The sequence below is a fragment of the Labeo rohita genome, chromosome 5 (genome assembly GCF_022985175.1).
Source record: "Labeo rohita strain BAU-BD-2019 chromosome 5, IGBB_LRoh.1.0, whole genome shotgun sequence".
Taxonomy (NCBI): domain Eukaryota; kingdom Metazoa; phylum Chordata; class Actinopteri; order Cypriniformes; family Cyprinidae; genus Labeo; species Labeo rohita.
The window spans coordinates 19,163,205-19,180,442 of NC_066873.1; the positions used below are offsets into that span (position 1 = coordinate 19,163,205).

The window sequence follows — 17,238 nt, forward strand, 5'->3', positions numbered from 1 at the left end:
AAATTGCAGATTGTTTCGCTAGATAAGACCCTTAATCCTCAGCTGGGATGGTGTAGAGCCCTTTGAAGCTGCACTGAAACTGCAATTTGGACCTTCAACCTGTTAATCCCCATTGAAGTCCACTATATTGAGTAAAAATCCTGGAATCTTCTTTTTTTCAACTGATGAAAGAAAGACACGAACAGCTTTGGATGACATAGGGGTGAGTAAATTATCAGGAAATTTTTGTTCTGGAAGTGAACTGCTCTTTTAAAGCTTCTGCTAAGAAAAATATTGGTCTCAAAATCCAAACAAGTTGATGGCTAGAACCAGTTCCCCCTACAATTTTCTTTTTCTATAATCTGTTACACTCAGATGTACATCACAATACAGAAGAAAAGATCTGTCACTACTTCCATTTCATTGTGATCTTAAAAGATTAGTTCACTTTTTAGAATAAATGTTTTCTAATTGACACCCCCATGTCATTCAAGATGTTCATGTCTTTCTTTCTTCAGTTGAAAAAAAATTATAGTTTTTGAGGAAAGCATTTCAGGATTTTTCTCCATATAATGGACTTCATTGGTGCCCTGATTTCAAACGTCCAAAATGTAGTTTAAATGCAGCTTCAAAGGTCTCTAAACAATCCCAGCCGAGGAAGACGTGTCTTATGGGCTTTTTTGGAAAAAAATTTTTTTTATACTTTTTAAGCACAAAAAGCTCATGTAGCACAGGCTCTGGGACCCAGTGTTTACAAAGCGAACGCGCAAAGACTAAGAAAGTGCAAGTAAGTACTGAGAAAGTACAAAAAGGTACAACAATGTCCTCCTCTCAAGTTGTAGGAGAAAATAAGATGGAGTTTTTCGCCATACTCAGTACACAGACAATGAACTTACATGTAATTCATAGTAGTGGTGGGAAGTTCGGATCATTTTACCGACTCTGACCTTTGAGTCTCATAAAAAGGTCTAAACTAATCTTTTTTCAAGTTATTTCGTTCATTTTAGCAAAATATAATTAAAATGTTACGTGTCACTTCCCTAACACATCTACTGCTTACACAAACGTTGATCACACTACAGACAAGACAAAACTATAATGCTATAAAAAACAGAAAAGATTAATTCATTGTTTACCTGGGTCTTTAGTCTATGATTAGTTCACCTCACCTCTAATCTGACAAGTTTTCGGGTTTGAGTCCTTCGTTCGTCACGTGACAGCCCCATAAGATGAACGAACAACTCGAAAAACCCGAAGACTCTAAACAGGTGAACTAATTCCAATACAGAACCTAAGAGGATGTTGCGCATACGCGACTGAACGAATCACTCCCCGAGACGACTCGTTCTTCCCGAATCACATTAAAGATTCGTTCAAAATGAAAGAATCGTTCAAGAACGACTCATTACTAATTCGTAGCATTGTGGACGCGCATCCCAGAGCCTGTGCTACACGAGCTTAAAAAGTATATAAATTTTTATTTTTCGATAAAAATGATCGATCATTTTGCTAGATAAGACTCTTCTTCTTCGGCTGGGATCGTTTAGAGCCCTTTGAAGAAATCCTGAAATGCTTTCCTCAAAAACCATAATTTCTTCACGACTGAAGACAGAAAGACATGAACATCTTGGATGACAAGGGGTTGAGTAATATATCTGTAAATTGTTGTTCTGAAAGTGGAGTTCTCCTTTAATTATATATTCATTTATTAGTAGCCGAGTAGCACATTTTCTTTTTTTCTTTCGGTGAGCAAAATGTCAGTGCATCCCTTTCATCATTGCCTTTATCACTCACTGCTGTAAACACACGGCTCACCGCATCTTCACATCTCAATGCAAGCGACTGATCATATTTTTGTATAAATGTTTTCAATTACCAGACACACAGAGGATGCAATGTAAGGACAGCTTACCCAGGGTTCATCTCGAGCCAGGCCTCTAACTGACTGGACTTGGGGGCATCTGTCCCCTGAAGCACTTTCCCCGTCTCTGTCTGAATGACTTTGACTGGCAGCTCACTCATCTGGCTGTTCTCATCTATAAGCTGCATGAATAAGTAAACATAAAAGCAGGTTTTCTGTGACAAGCTATGTTAGATTAAGTTTGACAGAGTGAATTTACTAGAGGGACACACATCAGACGGTTATTCACGTCTACTCCGCTTTCGTTTTCATAGCAATTTTCTTACCTCTCCATCAGGGCCGATGGCTCCCATTCCTTCAGCATCACCAGCTTCCTTCTGAAGGTTAAACATGAAAGAAATAAACAAGTATTGAGTGTTTGATGTTGGTAGAAATGTCCTAAAGCTACTGATTGGAGTCGAGATTTACAAAACCACAGTGGGATACACTGTAAGGGACTGAATCAAATGAAACACATCTGAAGTAATAAGTGATTTTATAGTTTCTTTTCTGTAGTCTTGTCATTTCACACCTTTTTCTTCTTTCTCTTCCTCTTCTTCTCCTTGGCAGCTTGAGCAGCCTTGTGCTCATAGACAAGCTCAGTCAGGTTGGCCACGTATTCATCTGTCTGTTGAAGAAGGTAGGCCAGACGCTTGTCCTTCTTCTGATCAATTAGCTTCCTGTAACCTTCTTCATCTTCAGCCTAGGGAAAACAGATGGAGAACCTGTGAGAACCTTTAAAGAACGCCTCTTCCTTATGAGCTTTAAAACATTTTGTTTTTGTCCCCTCCAAATTGTTAGATCTCTAGTTATAAATCATGTAACGCTAAAAAATGTAACTCTAGGTTAAACGAATATAAAGACAGTGTTATAAGTCATAACTTCTGGAGAGAAATAGTGCAAACACTGGACAAAGCTTACTATCAAATATAGTTTAAAAGTCTGCATATTTAGCTCTACGCATACGCTGAGCCACGTCAGACGGAATGCCAGTATCGCTTTAATAGACAAAAACACACACAATTATGTCAAAATGTGCAGTTTTGGCGAGAGACCTCGTAAACATAGTCTTAAATGAATTAGAAAGTCCTACAGTGCCTTGAGAAAGTATTCATATCCCTTCTTTTTTCATGTTTTGTTATGTTGCAGCCTTATAATAAATGGCTTTACATTTTTTTCCACATCAATATACACTCCATACACCATTATGACAAAGCACAAACAACTTTGCAGATTTATTAGAAATAAAACACTGAAATGATTCCATTGCATAAGTATTCATACCCTTTTCTGGGACAATTGAAATTTAGTTTAGAAGCACTCATATCGTTTGTAGATGTTACTACACTTCGAGTAGAGTTAAACTGTGGCAAATTCATTTGAACGAGTATGATTTGGAAAGCCACACACCTTTCAGAAAAGGTCTAACAGCTGAAAAGGCATATCAGAGCAAAAACCCTGAGCCCTGAGGTCAAAATAACTGTCTGTAGACCTCAGAAACAGGCTTGCGTCAAGGCACCGATCTGGGGAAGAATTCAGAAAAAATTCTGCTGTGCTGAAGGTTCACAGAAGCATGTCTTATCTATAATGGAAGAAGCTTGGAACAACTAGGACTCTTCCTAGAGCTGGCCTCCTGGTCAAACTGAGCAATTGATGGAGAAGGGACTTTGTTATACTGGTGACCAAGATGCTGATGGTCACTCTAGTTGAGCTCCATGATCATATATGCAGATAGGAGAAACTTACAGAAGGATAAACATCACTGCTCTTTATGGCGGTGTGGCCAAATTCAAATCTCTGCTCAGTGAAGACAAATGAAAAACCAACTTGGAATTTGCAAAAAAAAACACCTAAAGAATTCCCAGACTGTGAGAAACAAGATTCTCTGGTCTGATTAAGCTTAGTTCCAAGCAATATGTATGGAAAAAAACAAGCACTGCTCATTACCTGCAGAGTATAATTCCAACAGTAAAGTGTGCTGGTAGCAGCTGCAGGGACTGAGACACTCGTCAGAGTAGAAGAAAAGCTTAATGCACCAAAATATTGAGATAGCCTGAATGAAAACCCAGTCCAGAGCATTCAGAACCTCAGACTGGGCAGAAGATTCACCTTCCAACAGGACAATGACCCTAAGCACACAGCAAGAGTGGCTTATAGACAACTCTGTGAATGTCCTTGAGTGGCCCAGCCACAACCTGGGCTTGAACCCAATCAGATATTTCTGGAGAAACCTAAAAAATGTCTGCCAGCCCCCATCCAAGCTGACAGAGCTTGAGAGGTGAAGAGGTGAGAATAAGATGTACAAAGCTTGTTGCATTATAAGTCTTGAGGCTGAAAAGGTGCTTCAACTAAGTACTGAGTTAAGGGTATGAATACTTATGCAATGTACTTATTTCAGTATTTTATTTTTAAATAAATTGATGTAGGGAAAAAAGTTATTTAAAGCAAACATAACAAAACGTGAAAAAAATGAAGGGGTATGAATACTTTCGTAAGGCACTTTAAATGACCACGAGCTGGGAGAAAAGCAGATGTGTGTCAGCGTCATGTGCATCAGTGTTTAAAGAAACAGCACTGCTTTTAAATTGAAATCTGATGAAGTCTGTCCTTGACATAAATCAAAGAACAAAAAAACAGAGAAATCACTAGACTGCTCCAGTCACTGATTAATTTTTGTAGCCTGAATAAAGATTAATCTATATCATTTATCCATATACAATTTAAACTTTATGTGAAGATTGTTTTAATTACATTAAAAGCTGTTATATTTTTCAGAGCCAATTAAATAATGCCTTTCAATTATACTATAATGTTGAATGGCTATAATGGCTAAAATTGAGGGGAGAATGTATTAAGAGAGCATTAGAATTATTGGTATCAATAATACTGGTCTTCATTAATAATAGGCTACTTACTAAAAAGATGAAAACTTAAAAAAAAAAAAAGATTAAAACTACTTAGAAAAAAACATTTAAAATATACCATATTTACAATGTTTCTACATTAATTTGGAGGCTCAATATGAAATTATGACAATATAAATACATTCATATGCAATTAATCACGATTAATTACAGAAAAATGTGATTAATTAGTTGAATTTTTTTAATCCATTGAGAGACAGCACTAGTGTTAATCTTTTATAGATACTAGTACTGGTAATATTAGTTCATTTTACTGCTGAATATGCATTTTAACTTTCTATTTTCTATTTTATAGGCCCCCCGGAAAAAGATCGGGACAGTCCCCCAACCCCTATGCCCCCTTCATATTTTTAATTTGATAATCCGTCCCTCAAATTAAGCTAATTAAATAGCCTTGAATTAGACTGTATGATGTGCTTTATGCTAATTTTGGAATGAAGTCAGCAAGGACAACGGAATTATACAGATTATACAATATATGATGCTGGAAACAGTGTATTTTATACCATCAGTCTCCTCATCCTCTCTTTCTCGATTCTTTCCGTCTCCTTCTTCTGCTCTCTCTCTGTGTTGGTGTGCCATGTCGCGATGGCTTTAGACAGCTTCTGGATTTTTCCAGAGATGGATCTGTGATATTCCTTGAAATCTTTTGCATGTTGCAGAATGCTGTTGAGATACTCCTACAACAAGAAAAGAACAACACAGCATGAATCAAAGAGAAAAAGTCTGGAATTTGAGTTTGGCTAAATGTTTTAATGTTTTTCAACACAGTCGTTTAAGCTTACCAAAGCTGTATTTATTTGATCAACTACACTACTGTAAAATATTTTTACAATTCAATTTATTATTACGAAATCATTCTAATATGTTAAGTTGGTGCTTAAGAATTATTTCTTATATCACTTATATCACTGTTTCAACAGCTGCTACATTTGTTTTTCCAAATTCTTTACTGAATAGAAAGTTTAAAAGAACAGCATGTGCGAATGCCGCCTTCGTGAGTTAAAAAAAAAAAACATTCTGTGCTCAGAGTTTTAACTGCACAAAAGGTTAAATACTTAGACATCTTCAAAAAAAACTTTAGTTACTTGTTTCAAACTCGAGGAAGCCTCAGAAGGTCAGGCAAAGTGTCAGGCATTACACACTGCCAGGAGGAACATTTTTCAGTTTTTCTTGTGTTACGGGAATAACAACACTATCGTACTTCCTCGTTATTACCACACCGTGACTGTGCAGGCCAAGGAAATTTGATTTCTAATGATATGACCCCTCTAAAACATCTTTATCACTTAGTCAATATGTAAGCACATAAATCGTGTATATGAGCATTTTGCTGTGGGAGCTTGTCTGTTGTTTTTATCAGTATACTGAGTTTGCTTAATCAATTGAATTGATTACAATTAGTACAATGATCATTCATTGATCACCTGGTGTTTCTGGCGACGCTTCCTCTCCTGCTCGATCTTCTGCTGCTTCTCTAGTTTCTCTGTCATGCGAGCTTCTCTCAGCGTCTGTCTCTTGCTGCGCTTGTAGGCTTTGGAGTTGAGGGCCGTCTCCAGAGTTGTGTCTCGGCGCATGCAGGCTACAACATCGAGCCTCAGCTGAGAAAGGAAAAAGAAAATCAGTCATAGTCATCTGCAGCAAAATGCATTAAGCTAATGAGCTTCATCAAATGATAATCATATTCTGATACATTTCACACATATTTTGTTCATAATTGTTGCTAATTACACCAGAACAAGGCCGTGAATTGTGAGGACACTGTGTGCTACAAATACAACAAGGGCGCCCTCTAATGGTGAGTTCCACTGAACGGCATAAGTTAAATATTGATAGCATAACTTCACACACCATCACCATCCACACAATGTGAACAAGACAAAGCTCAATGGAACCCGAAAATATGCATGAGCATATGCATTTTGAGCAGCTTGGCTTATTGTAAATTATTCAATTTATTGTAAAGAAATGGCAAACGTAAGTGATTTTCATTAGAAGTGTCTCCAGATTTATGTTTGATTTATGAGTATTAAATTATTGCAAATATGGCTTTGCGAAAATTGTATCACAGTTATGTGGACCAGTGTAAATGTGTATTATCTGAGCACTTTATTATTAAATAATAAAATTTAAAAATGTCACGTAGTGTAACCATCAATAAATAAAAAACATTTTTAATCTTAAATATCTTAATTATTTTCAAAAAAGCTTTTTAAGGTAAAACATATTTATTAAGATTTCATAAATTATTATTTCATAAATATTATTAAGACGCATACTGACAATAATATTAATGAGCAATGGAGGAGTTTACAAATTATGCTAAATTACTTTAAAAAGTTTTCTAAGAATTGATTTAGTCTTCATTATGATATCAGGACAGTTGCATCACAATGCTATGAACCCACCAAAAAATAAGATTAAAAATATTTATTATTAAATGTTTGTAACACTCTATTAAATAACATTTTTTATATAGAATTATGAATTATAAATGTTTATAAATTAAAAACATCCTCATCATAGAAGAGGTGCACTCAAGTCATTGTTTAATAAACATAAATGAATAAATATGACAAAACTGAGTGCCATGTCAATAACCTACCTGCCGCTGAAAGTTAAGCAATCTTAAGGCCTTTAGCTCCACAGTAGCTTTAGTTCGCAGATCAGGTGGCAGCGATCCTGGCAGATTCTCCAGCTCCTGAATTCTGTGTGCAATCCTGGCCTGAAGACTTTGAACAGAAATGAAAAAGACAGTTGTACTTTTTCAGAAGAATATCAGATTTACATTAATTTGGTCATTAAGTTTAAATGTGAGAGCAAAAGCTGTCACTCAAGCACAGATCATGAGATTTATTGTTGAACAGAGATGTCTCGAAAGTTGAACATTCTAGGTATTAATAATTTCTAGTTACCTTAGAATTCTCCAAAAGTAAAAACATCACCTGCAATGATCTGAACTGTTCACTCCGTAAAAAATAGATAGTACAGACGGCAAAAAAAAAACTGTGTCCTGGTGACCTTAAGGTACATCAAACAATCAACACATTTCTGCTGTTTCCGACAGTGCGAGCCGGTGTAATCACCAAGTTCTGAGGAACTTTCAGAAACCTCAGAGGGTTCCTAACATTTATTACAGCTCAGAAAGCCCCACAAAACAACAGCCATAGTTCTGGTGATATTTTAGAGACATAGGAGCAATGGAAGACAGGTTGTTTTGCTTTAATCCACACACAAATTTTGTTGTGATTGTAGGGGTGTGACGAGGCACTTATCCCACAAGACACGAGACTGGGTTCATGAGAACGAGACAAGAAGAGACGAGAATTTCAGACTTTTTTAAAAAGAAATCTCGATGAAAAATACAGGGAAAAATAGTCTTTTATTCAACTGAAAAACACAAAATGCAAAAAAATGTAGGTGCATTTTGCAATGAACTTCTACTTTATGAAATTAAACTTTCATTTTAAGGAATTATATGCAGTAATAAACAACATGTAAACTTGTAAAGCTTCATGACTCGGGATAATTTTTTTTTTTTAAGAAAAAAGATTTTAAAAAAACTAAACAAAATAACATAATTTACTAGTGGTTCTGACAAAAATATTTATCACTTAAGGCTTTTAGAAATATATATTCATCGCGTGTCACGTGATTCACAGAGCTCTCAAAACAAACCAACACTGACAGTACATTTGAATGTGTTTAAGTAGGATAGAGACGACAGCTTCACTATACAGGTATTTGCAACAATTTTTGGTAAACATTACAGCATATTACGCATTGATTTTTACGTCGATGACATTTACAGTATAATTGTATTCTGGAGAGTGATGGAGAGGCAACCCTTACGAAAATTAAACATGGTTTTCTTGTATTTAACCCTCAGGCATTTCTTACTTATAATGTGACCATACAGCTTAACTATTTTTCAGTTAAATAAATGTTCTATATTTTAGTCCAATAATATTTATTTAATATTTTAAGCAGATCATTTAGTACTAAATACTATTTGTCCAATAATTATGGTCCATTAATATATACTATTATATATTAATATATAATATAGACTTTAAAAATATATATATATTAGTCATACCTGCTTACTTATTTTTAAGTTTTTCAGTTGAATAAATATTTAGGAATGATTAAACACTATATTTTTTAAATGTGAAATTTAAAAAGTGAATAACTTACATCCTTTTTAATGATACTCGTATAAGTACACACAATGAATGCAAGCAAATACTGACTTTAAACCAAGTTTAAAATGGTGTTAAAAAAGCATTCAGCTGCATTTTTATCCCCTTATATGTACAGTACATACATATAAATAGATATGGAATCGAGATCGCCACATCCTCCCCCCAACCCAACCCCCCCACTCCAAAACAAACAAAAAAAAATTCTCACTCCAAGCGGAACTTAAAAGTTGGCAACCCTGTTAATAACGACATCAATTTTGCCATACTAATGATGAACGAACAGGTTTGTGCAGAACCTTTGCAAGTGTATCCCCTCTAGTTTCACTTGCCCTGAGCGAACTCGAACCGGCATCTCGAAAACAGGAGAAAGGCGCACTAACAAGGACGCTAACGACTGCAGCCTGTAGCATAAGTTGATAGTCCGTCTCTTGAGATCAGGGGAGTGAGGTTTAACCACACAGCTCTTACTTGCTGACCTCTGTTACACAAGCATTTTACAGGATGTTTCAGTGTGGCAAGATTTTTTTTTTACAGTGTATGGCAACCTTCTGGGCATAAAGTGCCATTTTAAATTTTTTTCTTATTAACCACTGTGCCAGTAAGCGATATTTTTGAATGTTCATATAAAAGGCTGTATTTGTTTTTTTCCTAAATTGTTTTCTAAACTTTTCAAAATCCTAAAAGTTTATTTTAATGTGAAAATTAGACTTTGAATAACATATTTACAGTATCACCCTACAAAACATGATTTGACTTAAAAATAACCAGCATTTATTTATAATTTATTTACTACTACACTCAATTGCGTAGCGTGAGTGAAGCTAAACGGACTTAACCTACAGTTGAGGTCAAAAGTTTATATATACCTGTTAATTGATTTTACCAAAATAAGAGGGATCGTACTAAATGTATTTTATTTTTTATATTTTTTATTTTTATTTTTATTTAGTACCTTTTTTAGTAAGGGGTGTTTGATAGGGTGTCTTTGCACATTCACTTCGTAAATCACTTTGATTTTGAAGTTGGAGGAGAAAATGTGATGGGAGTTTTTCGAACTTTCTTGAACCGGAATACAGAGAGTTCACGAAGAGCTAGACAATGTTAAAAAGGTTAAAAAAAAATGTCAATTTTTTTAGAAAATAACCGGTCATTTTGCTAGATAAGTCCCTTATTCCTTAGCTGGGATCATTTAGAGCTCTTTGAAGCTGCATTTAAACTGCATTTTGGAAGTTCAAACTCATGGGCACCATAGAAATCCACTATATGGAAAGAAATCCTGAAATATTTTATGACTAAAGAAAGAAACACATGAACATCTTGGATGACAAGAGGCTGAGTAAATTAAATGTAATTTTTTTGTTCTGGAAGTGAACTTATCCTTTAAGAGCCGGGAGGTCAAAACTTTTTGAATTTGAAACGTAAATATCTGCTGTAGCTTCAAAGGGCATATTTAGGCAAAATAAGAAAAATGTATTCTATTCAAAAGTTTACTTAATGCATAATTTTGCCTTCTGGAGCATCAGTACGCATTTGAACCTTCTGTAATAGTTGCGTATGATTCCCTCAGTTGTCCTCAGTGTGAAAAAAATATGGATTTCAAAATCATACAGTCATTGTTGAAAAGGGGTCAAATACACAAAAATGCTGACAAACTAAAGAATTTGTGGGACCTGAAGGATTTTTCTGAAGAACAACAGGCAGTTTAACTGTTCAGGACAGACAAGGGACTCATGAACAACTATCACAAAACAAAAACACAGCTGTGGATCACTCAGGCAACAACATAGTATTAAGGATGAAGTGTATGTAAACTTTTGAACAGGGTAATTTTTAAAAAGTTAACTATTATTTTCTCTTGTGACCTGAAATTTCATATTCAGGTCAGTACTAAATAAAAAAAAATTGTGCATTTTGTATGATCCCTCTTATTTTGGTAAAATAATTAACATTTTGCAGATTCTGCAAGGTGTATGTAAACCTTTGACCTCAACTGTATGTGAAAGTTAGTAATCAGAAACTAGCCTCAGTTGAACCAACATGATTTACTGTTTTGAGGCGTTTGAAACACCAAACGCTGGTGATTCGCAAAGGTTTTGAAGCTTCTATCACTGGTGAAAGCACAGTGCAGCATCGATCTGAAGCGTCTCGTGCCACGTGCATCTGTAGACCAGCACACTTTAAAGGAGAAGTCCACTTCCAGAACAATTTATAAATAAGTTACTCACCCCCTTGTCATCCATGACGTTCATGTCTTTCTTTCTTCAGTCGTAAAGAAATTATGTTTTTTAAGGAAAACATTTCAGCATTTTTCTCCATATAATGGACTGTTATGGTGCCCCGATTTTGAACTTCCAAAATGCAGTTTAAATGCAGCTTCAAACGATCCCAAATGTGGTTGTAAACGATCCCAGCCGAGGAAGCGAGGAAGGGTCTTATCTAGCGAAACGATCGGTTATTTACATAAAAATAATACAATTTAAATACTTTTTATTCTCAAACGCTCATCTTGCAGTCCTTGAACTCTGTTTATTCTGGTTCAAGACAGTTAGGGTATGTCGAAAAACTCTGACCGTATTTTCTCCCTCAACTTCAAAAATCATTTAAAAATCATCCTACACCGCTGCAGAAGTTCCGACCCAGTTTTTGCAAAATGCACATACAAAAAAGATCAAACACCCTTAACAAAAAAGGTACAATAGCGATATAGGGCGATTTTGAAGTTGAGGGAGAACATGGGATGGGAGTTTTTCGACATACCCTAACTGTCATGAACAGGAACAAAAACAGTCCAGGCAGAGTAAGACGAGACGAGCGTTTGGCATTAAAAAGTACATAAATTGTATTATTTTTATTAATATAACCGATTGTTACAATAGATAAGACCCTTCTTCCTCGGCTGGAATCGGTTACAACCACATTTGGGATCATTTGAAGCCGCATTTTGGAAGTTCAAAATCGGGGCACCATATCAGTCCATTATATGGAGAAAAATCCTGAAATGTTTTCCTCAAAAAACACAATTCTTTACGACTGAAGAAAGAAAGACATGAACATCGTGAATGACAAGGGGGTGAGTAAATTATTTGAAAATTGTTGTTCTGGAAGTGGACTTCTCCTTTAATAGTACTTATAACTCCTAACAGGCTGTGTACGCCAGTACGCAATTTTCCCTATTGCTCATGTGGCAGTAATTTTGCCAGTGAAAAAAATATAAAGCTGTTAATTTAATTTGGTATGCATCCACATTTGGAAGACCTCTTGTGTAATGTATAAAGTTGTTAACATTGAAGTCTTAGAGACATGCCTCTTTAACTCCAGTGTTTAAATCAGAGGACAAAGATATTATAAGTGCACTTGAGGAAACATCAAAAAATAAAAAATGCAATTCACAGGCCCCTTAGGGCAGTGCAGATTGCTTAGTGTAGATTCAGCTGAATTTAATTACTCATTACATACCGGTATTCCCTCTCTTGCAAGAGTTCAACAGGGTCTAGACCCTGAGGCTTCTGAATCGGTGTGATGCGATTCTGTTTCTGCTGAAGCTGGATAATCAGGGAGGGCTGGCCTGGTCCTGGCAGTGGCTGAGGTTGGGGTTGGGCGGTGAGGGAGGTGCTGGGCACAGGTTGTGTGCTGGTGGGGGCCAGCGGGGGAGCAGGAGAGGGTCTGCCGCTGGGAGCCGGGACTGTGAGCTTCTGTGGAGCACTGGGGGTCTCTGAGCCCTGACCTGAAAATAAAGGTGATGCTCTTTGTGAACATCTTGTGAGATTTAGCAAAATGTCATGTCTGTCAAAGAAATGCTCCTGAATGCAAAGGGCATTAAGTATCCAGTGATCCATTATGCTGTTGTCAGTACGATCGATATAACGCACCATTATGAAACGGCATAAGTAATGCCATTTATATTTCAGAAGCCTATTGTCGTTAGAATGTTTGATCATACTCAAAGAGTTCATCAAAGCTGTTGTTGAAGGTTTTAAGACAGTTCAAAGCACAGTGTGAACTGACGTCCACCTCTGAAACGAAAAATCTTTACAAGGACTCATTTGACTTGTTTCAAGGCGAGTTTAAAGAAACTCTAAAGTGAACCCCTTAAAGAAACTTTATAAAGGGCATGCAATCCCTAAATGAAAACATAAACACAAGAGATGATACAAAATAAATGTTCAGAAGAAAAAGGTTCTGGATCTTTATTTCTGGCTGGGCGCAATCAATCAGTTGCTGAACCTGCCACGAGGGCATGCAACGTCCCCAGTCATTTCATATCGAGCAAAAACGCAGTGAAAACGTCCACTGACCTGACGTGGTGCACATTATCTTCCACAAGTACAGCCAATAAGCAGAGTATTACAATTAAACCACTGACTCACCAATCAAGTTCACTTGAATAGAAAAGATGAACAATGATCTTTAATGTGTGTGAACTTCAGCAACTTTTCAAAAAAGACCTAGCAATCCATGAATTAATTCACTGTCATTTGAAAGCATGTTAGCAAAGGGGTTTAACCTTAGTAAGGCTGCCACTTGGCATTTTCTTTAAAAGTTTTTCATCATTTTCCAAGTTTAATTTATTTGGAGCGTTTTAACCATGTTTACGTGCTCAAGAATATTATATATCAGTCTGAATTTGCACATATTTGCGCTCACGCATTACAATAATGCGCTCTAGACATTCGTCATTAAAATAACAGCATAGAAACCACATCAAACGGACTGATGAACTAACAAAACCAACAGACTGATGAAAATGCGGGACATTTTCTCAATATGCAACGTGCAGGACAAGCAGTGAAAATGCTGTGCAGTACAACGCAAAGCGGGACAGGTGTTCACCATAATTACCACATGCAGCATAATAAATCAAGACTGAGCAGATTAACGCAGCAGTACTACCATGTGCATGACTGTCTTAAAGTTGTCGTGAATGTTACTCAAAATATGCTGATTACCATGTACAGTATACAGTAACATTCTAATATCATGCAAACATCTTTTTTAGACTTGACCAGAATACCCTTGAATTGGAAGACAGACTGCATGAAAACCTCTAGGACTGGAACGCTGTGTATAAAACCATATTTTCTGTTATTTATTTATTATAATTATCATTTCTGTCTAAAATAAAATATAAACATTAGATAAAAAAAAGGTAAAGCCATCTGGTTTAAGATGCTGGCATAAGCTCCAGCATCTCCACAGCCCTACAGAGCACAGGTTTGGAGAATGGATGGAAAAACATAAAAAACAAGATTTTTAATGCTGCCTTGGTAACTAACTGAAAAAAAGTTGAAGCAAAAAAATAACTGAAACTAAAATTTAAACAAAAATAAATAAAAAATAAAAATAAATATTAAAAAAACTAATAAAAATGATAAAAGCACAGCAAAATTACTAAAAATGAAACTAAAATTAAAATATAAAATACATTTAATATATTAAGTAATACTATGATAGTACATAACTCTTAATCTTAAAATATTTAAATTGTTACTTCATCTTAAAGAGATAATTCACCCAAAAATGGCAATTTTGTCATGAATTACTCAATACTTACTGACTTTCATGTAAGAACTTTGTTCATCTTCGGAACAAAATTAAGATATTTTTGATGAAATCCGAGAGCTTTCTCACTCTGCACAGACTGCAACACAACTACCAGGTTTAAGGTCTAGAAAGGTAGTAAGGACATTATTAAAATAGTCCATGTGACATCAGTGGTTCAACCTTAAGCTACAAGAATCAGGGTTGCTGCTGGATTTTTAAGCTTAAATTTAATTGCATATTAATGAAAAGTCTATAATATACTTTGGTTAAAAATTCTCAATGGTAGTGTAAAACAACACCCTTTTCTGAGGTCTGAGGTAATCAACCATCATGGGAGCAGCTTCTATCGGTGTGACGCCACACTGACAGGCATCTGAGAATGGCTCGATTTGAAAAAGGGGATATTATTTTTACAGATTAATTAAAAACCACTGCATGGATTTTTATCACTATAGGGTAGATCTGTACACACACTGCCAACACACATTAATGTTCAAACAACATGTAAAAGTGAACTTTGCATCCAATGACCCCTTTAAGAATATACACATTCCACACTCACCTTCGGGCCATGGTTTTGGCCCAGCACTCTGGGTATGAGTCTGCATGGCTGGAGAGGGACACGGGCCTGTTGCAGGCCCTCCGTGAGGCATTGGCATACCTAGCAAAACAGCGCAAGATTGAATAATATTTCGGAAAATTAACATTACCAAATATGTACAGAATATCATCAGTTGCATTAAGGCTTTAAAACAATGTAAAACAAATGGAAATGCTCTCATTGTGTCATGGCAACACCATGAGGTCAATATGTTAATGTGATGTGGTGATGACTGAACTCACTGAGATTTGAAGAGGGACATTTCAACTCGGATGTTCCTCACTTCCATTACCGACTAACATCAAAATGACCAAAAGCATATTCACCTGGAGGTCTGTTGTAGGGGCCAGTGTTGATGGGCTGCTGCTGCATGGTGGGGAGGCTCCTCTTGCCCTGCACAGCTAATTGTAGATTCTCAGGCAGAGGCTGACCACGGCCCAGGATCTTGTACGCCAGGATCTGAGCCCTGAGTTGCTGTAGCTGGACTGGGCTGAAGGCAGACTGACCCCTGGCCTGCTGTCCCATCCCCTGCGGATCCATGGGCATCATGGGTGACTGACCCTGAGACATTTGCGGTGGGGTCGGCCCTCCTCCTGACATAGGGCTGGGCACATGCTCCGGCACCTGGCCCATTGGCGAGGGATGAGGGGACATGTAGCCTAAGAACCAAAAAAAGACAAGATTTCTAACATTTATTTTTGTCAAAAATGTCATTTAAAAGTGCACTTGGTAATCGCCACCATACTAAAGTTTTTCTTTGATATTTTGTATTTTTCTTTTTGTAGAATAAACTAGCTTTTTCAAAAAAAAAAAAACAAAAAACAAAACTGGTATGAATGGAGTTCTCATACAAAGTGAATTAAAATTCTAATAATATTTCCCAAAAGTACTGGTTATTTCTTTTATGTGTACAATTTTAAAAAGGGGATATTGAATGCAAAATTCACTTTTATATGGTGTTTGCATATAAATGTTTTAACAGTGTGTGACACAACCACACTACAATGATAAAAATCCAATCACTTTTTTTAAATTCCCAAAAACCTATATAGTCTCAATTATCAAGCTGTTTTGAATTTCTGAGTTCATATTGCTCATGCTTCGGCCACAGCTGCTGACAGACTGTCCCGTGTTAGCATATTTCCACCCTCAGCCAGCTGTACGCTGTCTATTTTCTCCACGCTTGAGCAGCTGTAGCAACAACTATCGCTCATAAGCAATGTTTTATAGTTGGATGTGTCTTCATTTTCTCCCAACATGGCAGCCACTGAGGATGCAGTGGATTAGTTTTGTTTTTGATGCTAACACGCCACCGAATACACACAAAACGGAAGTGAGGGTTGGAGGCAGCAGTAGCTCATTATCATTTAAAGAGACATGCGATGAAAAGGGTCGCTGCAAACAGAGCTGTTTCTGACAGGGTAAAAAGGGGGTTGTTTTACAAGACCATTGAGGAATTTCAACCAAAGTATTTTGCTTATCTCATGAAGACCTTAAAGAATCATACTAACTTGTGGAAAATGGGCATCCAATACCTTTATTTAGCAAAAATTGCGGTGTCACCACATTTACTTCTGCTCTGTTTCTATGAGAATCCACATTTTTGGGAGTTGCAAAAGGGTCAAACAAATTTCACTGTCCGCATCAGTGTTAATTTTGTTAATGATTTTTTCACAGACGAAAACGAGACGATAACAAAACAAACACTTGTTTTGAATGACAAAAACTATGCCGAAAATCTATTGACATTTTCATCTACGAATAAAAATGAGACGAAAATGGTAGGGAGGGATGATTTGTAATCTGGGAGTAAGAGAAGAGTAGGCATATGCATAAATTTGATGACACAAAAGCTCAATTCGGTCCGGTCTTCTGAGCGCGGACACTGAAGCAGCGCCTCTCACACAGGACACGAGTACTCTTTCGTGTCTCAAGAACGAAGAAATAAACAAACTTATACTGAATTGTCCGTTTTGAAGAGTATTCAAGTAAGCACACTCAGTTATGTTTCAAGTGAACGTAAACAGTTGGGAGAATATCAGACATGTATCAGATTCCGTACATTGCATCAGTGCTTTCAGTTTTAAA

The 17,238-nt window shown here is 36.4% G+C and overlaps 1 protein-coding gene across 1 annotated transcript in view; it reads right to left on the reverse strand.

The window, feature by feature from the left end:
* Nucleotides 1-17,238, reverse strand: part of smarca2 (SWI/SNF related, matrix associated, actin dependent regulator of chromatin, subfamily a, member 2) — a 67,134-nt gene that overhangs the window by 45,522 nt on the left and 4,374 nt on the right. Inside the window, 9 exon segments of the mRNA XM_051108718.1 lie at nucleotides 1,892-2,022; nucleotides 2,167-2,217; nucleotides 2,412-2,582; nucleotides 5,310-5,483; nucleotides 6,231-6,404; nucleotides 7,409-7,535; nucleotides 12,465-12,732; nucleotides 15,112-15,210; nucleotides 15,477-15,809. Of these exon segments, the coding sequence (XP_050964675.1) occupies nucleotides 1,892-2,022; nucleotides 2,167-2,217; nucleotides 2,412-2,582; nucleotides 5,310-5,483; nucleotides 6,231-6,404; nucleotides 7,409-7,535; nucleotides 12,465-12,732; nucleotides 15,112-15,210; nucleotides 15,477-15,809 (1,528 nt within the window).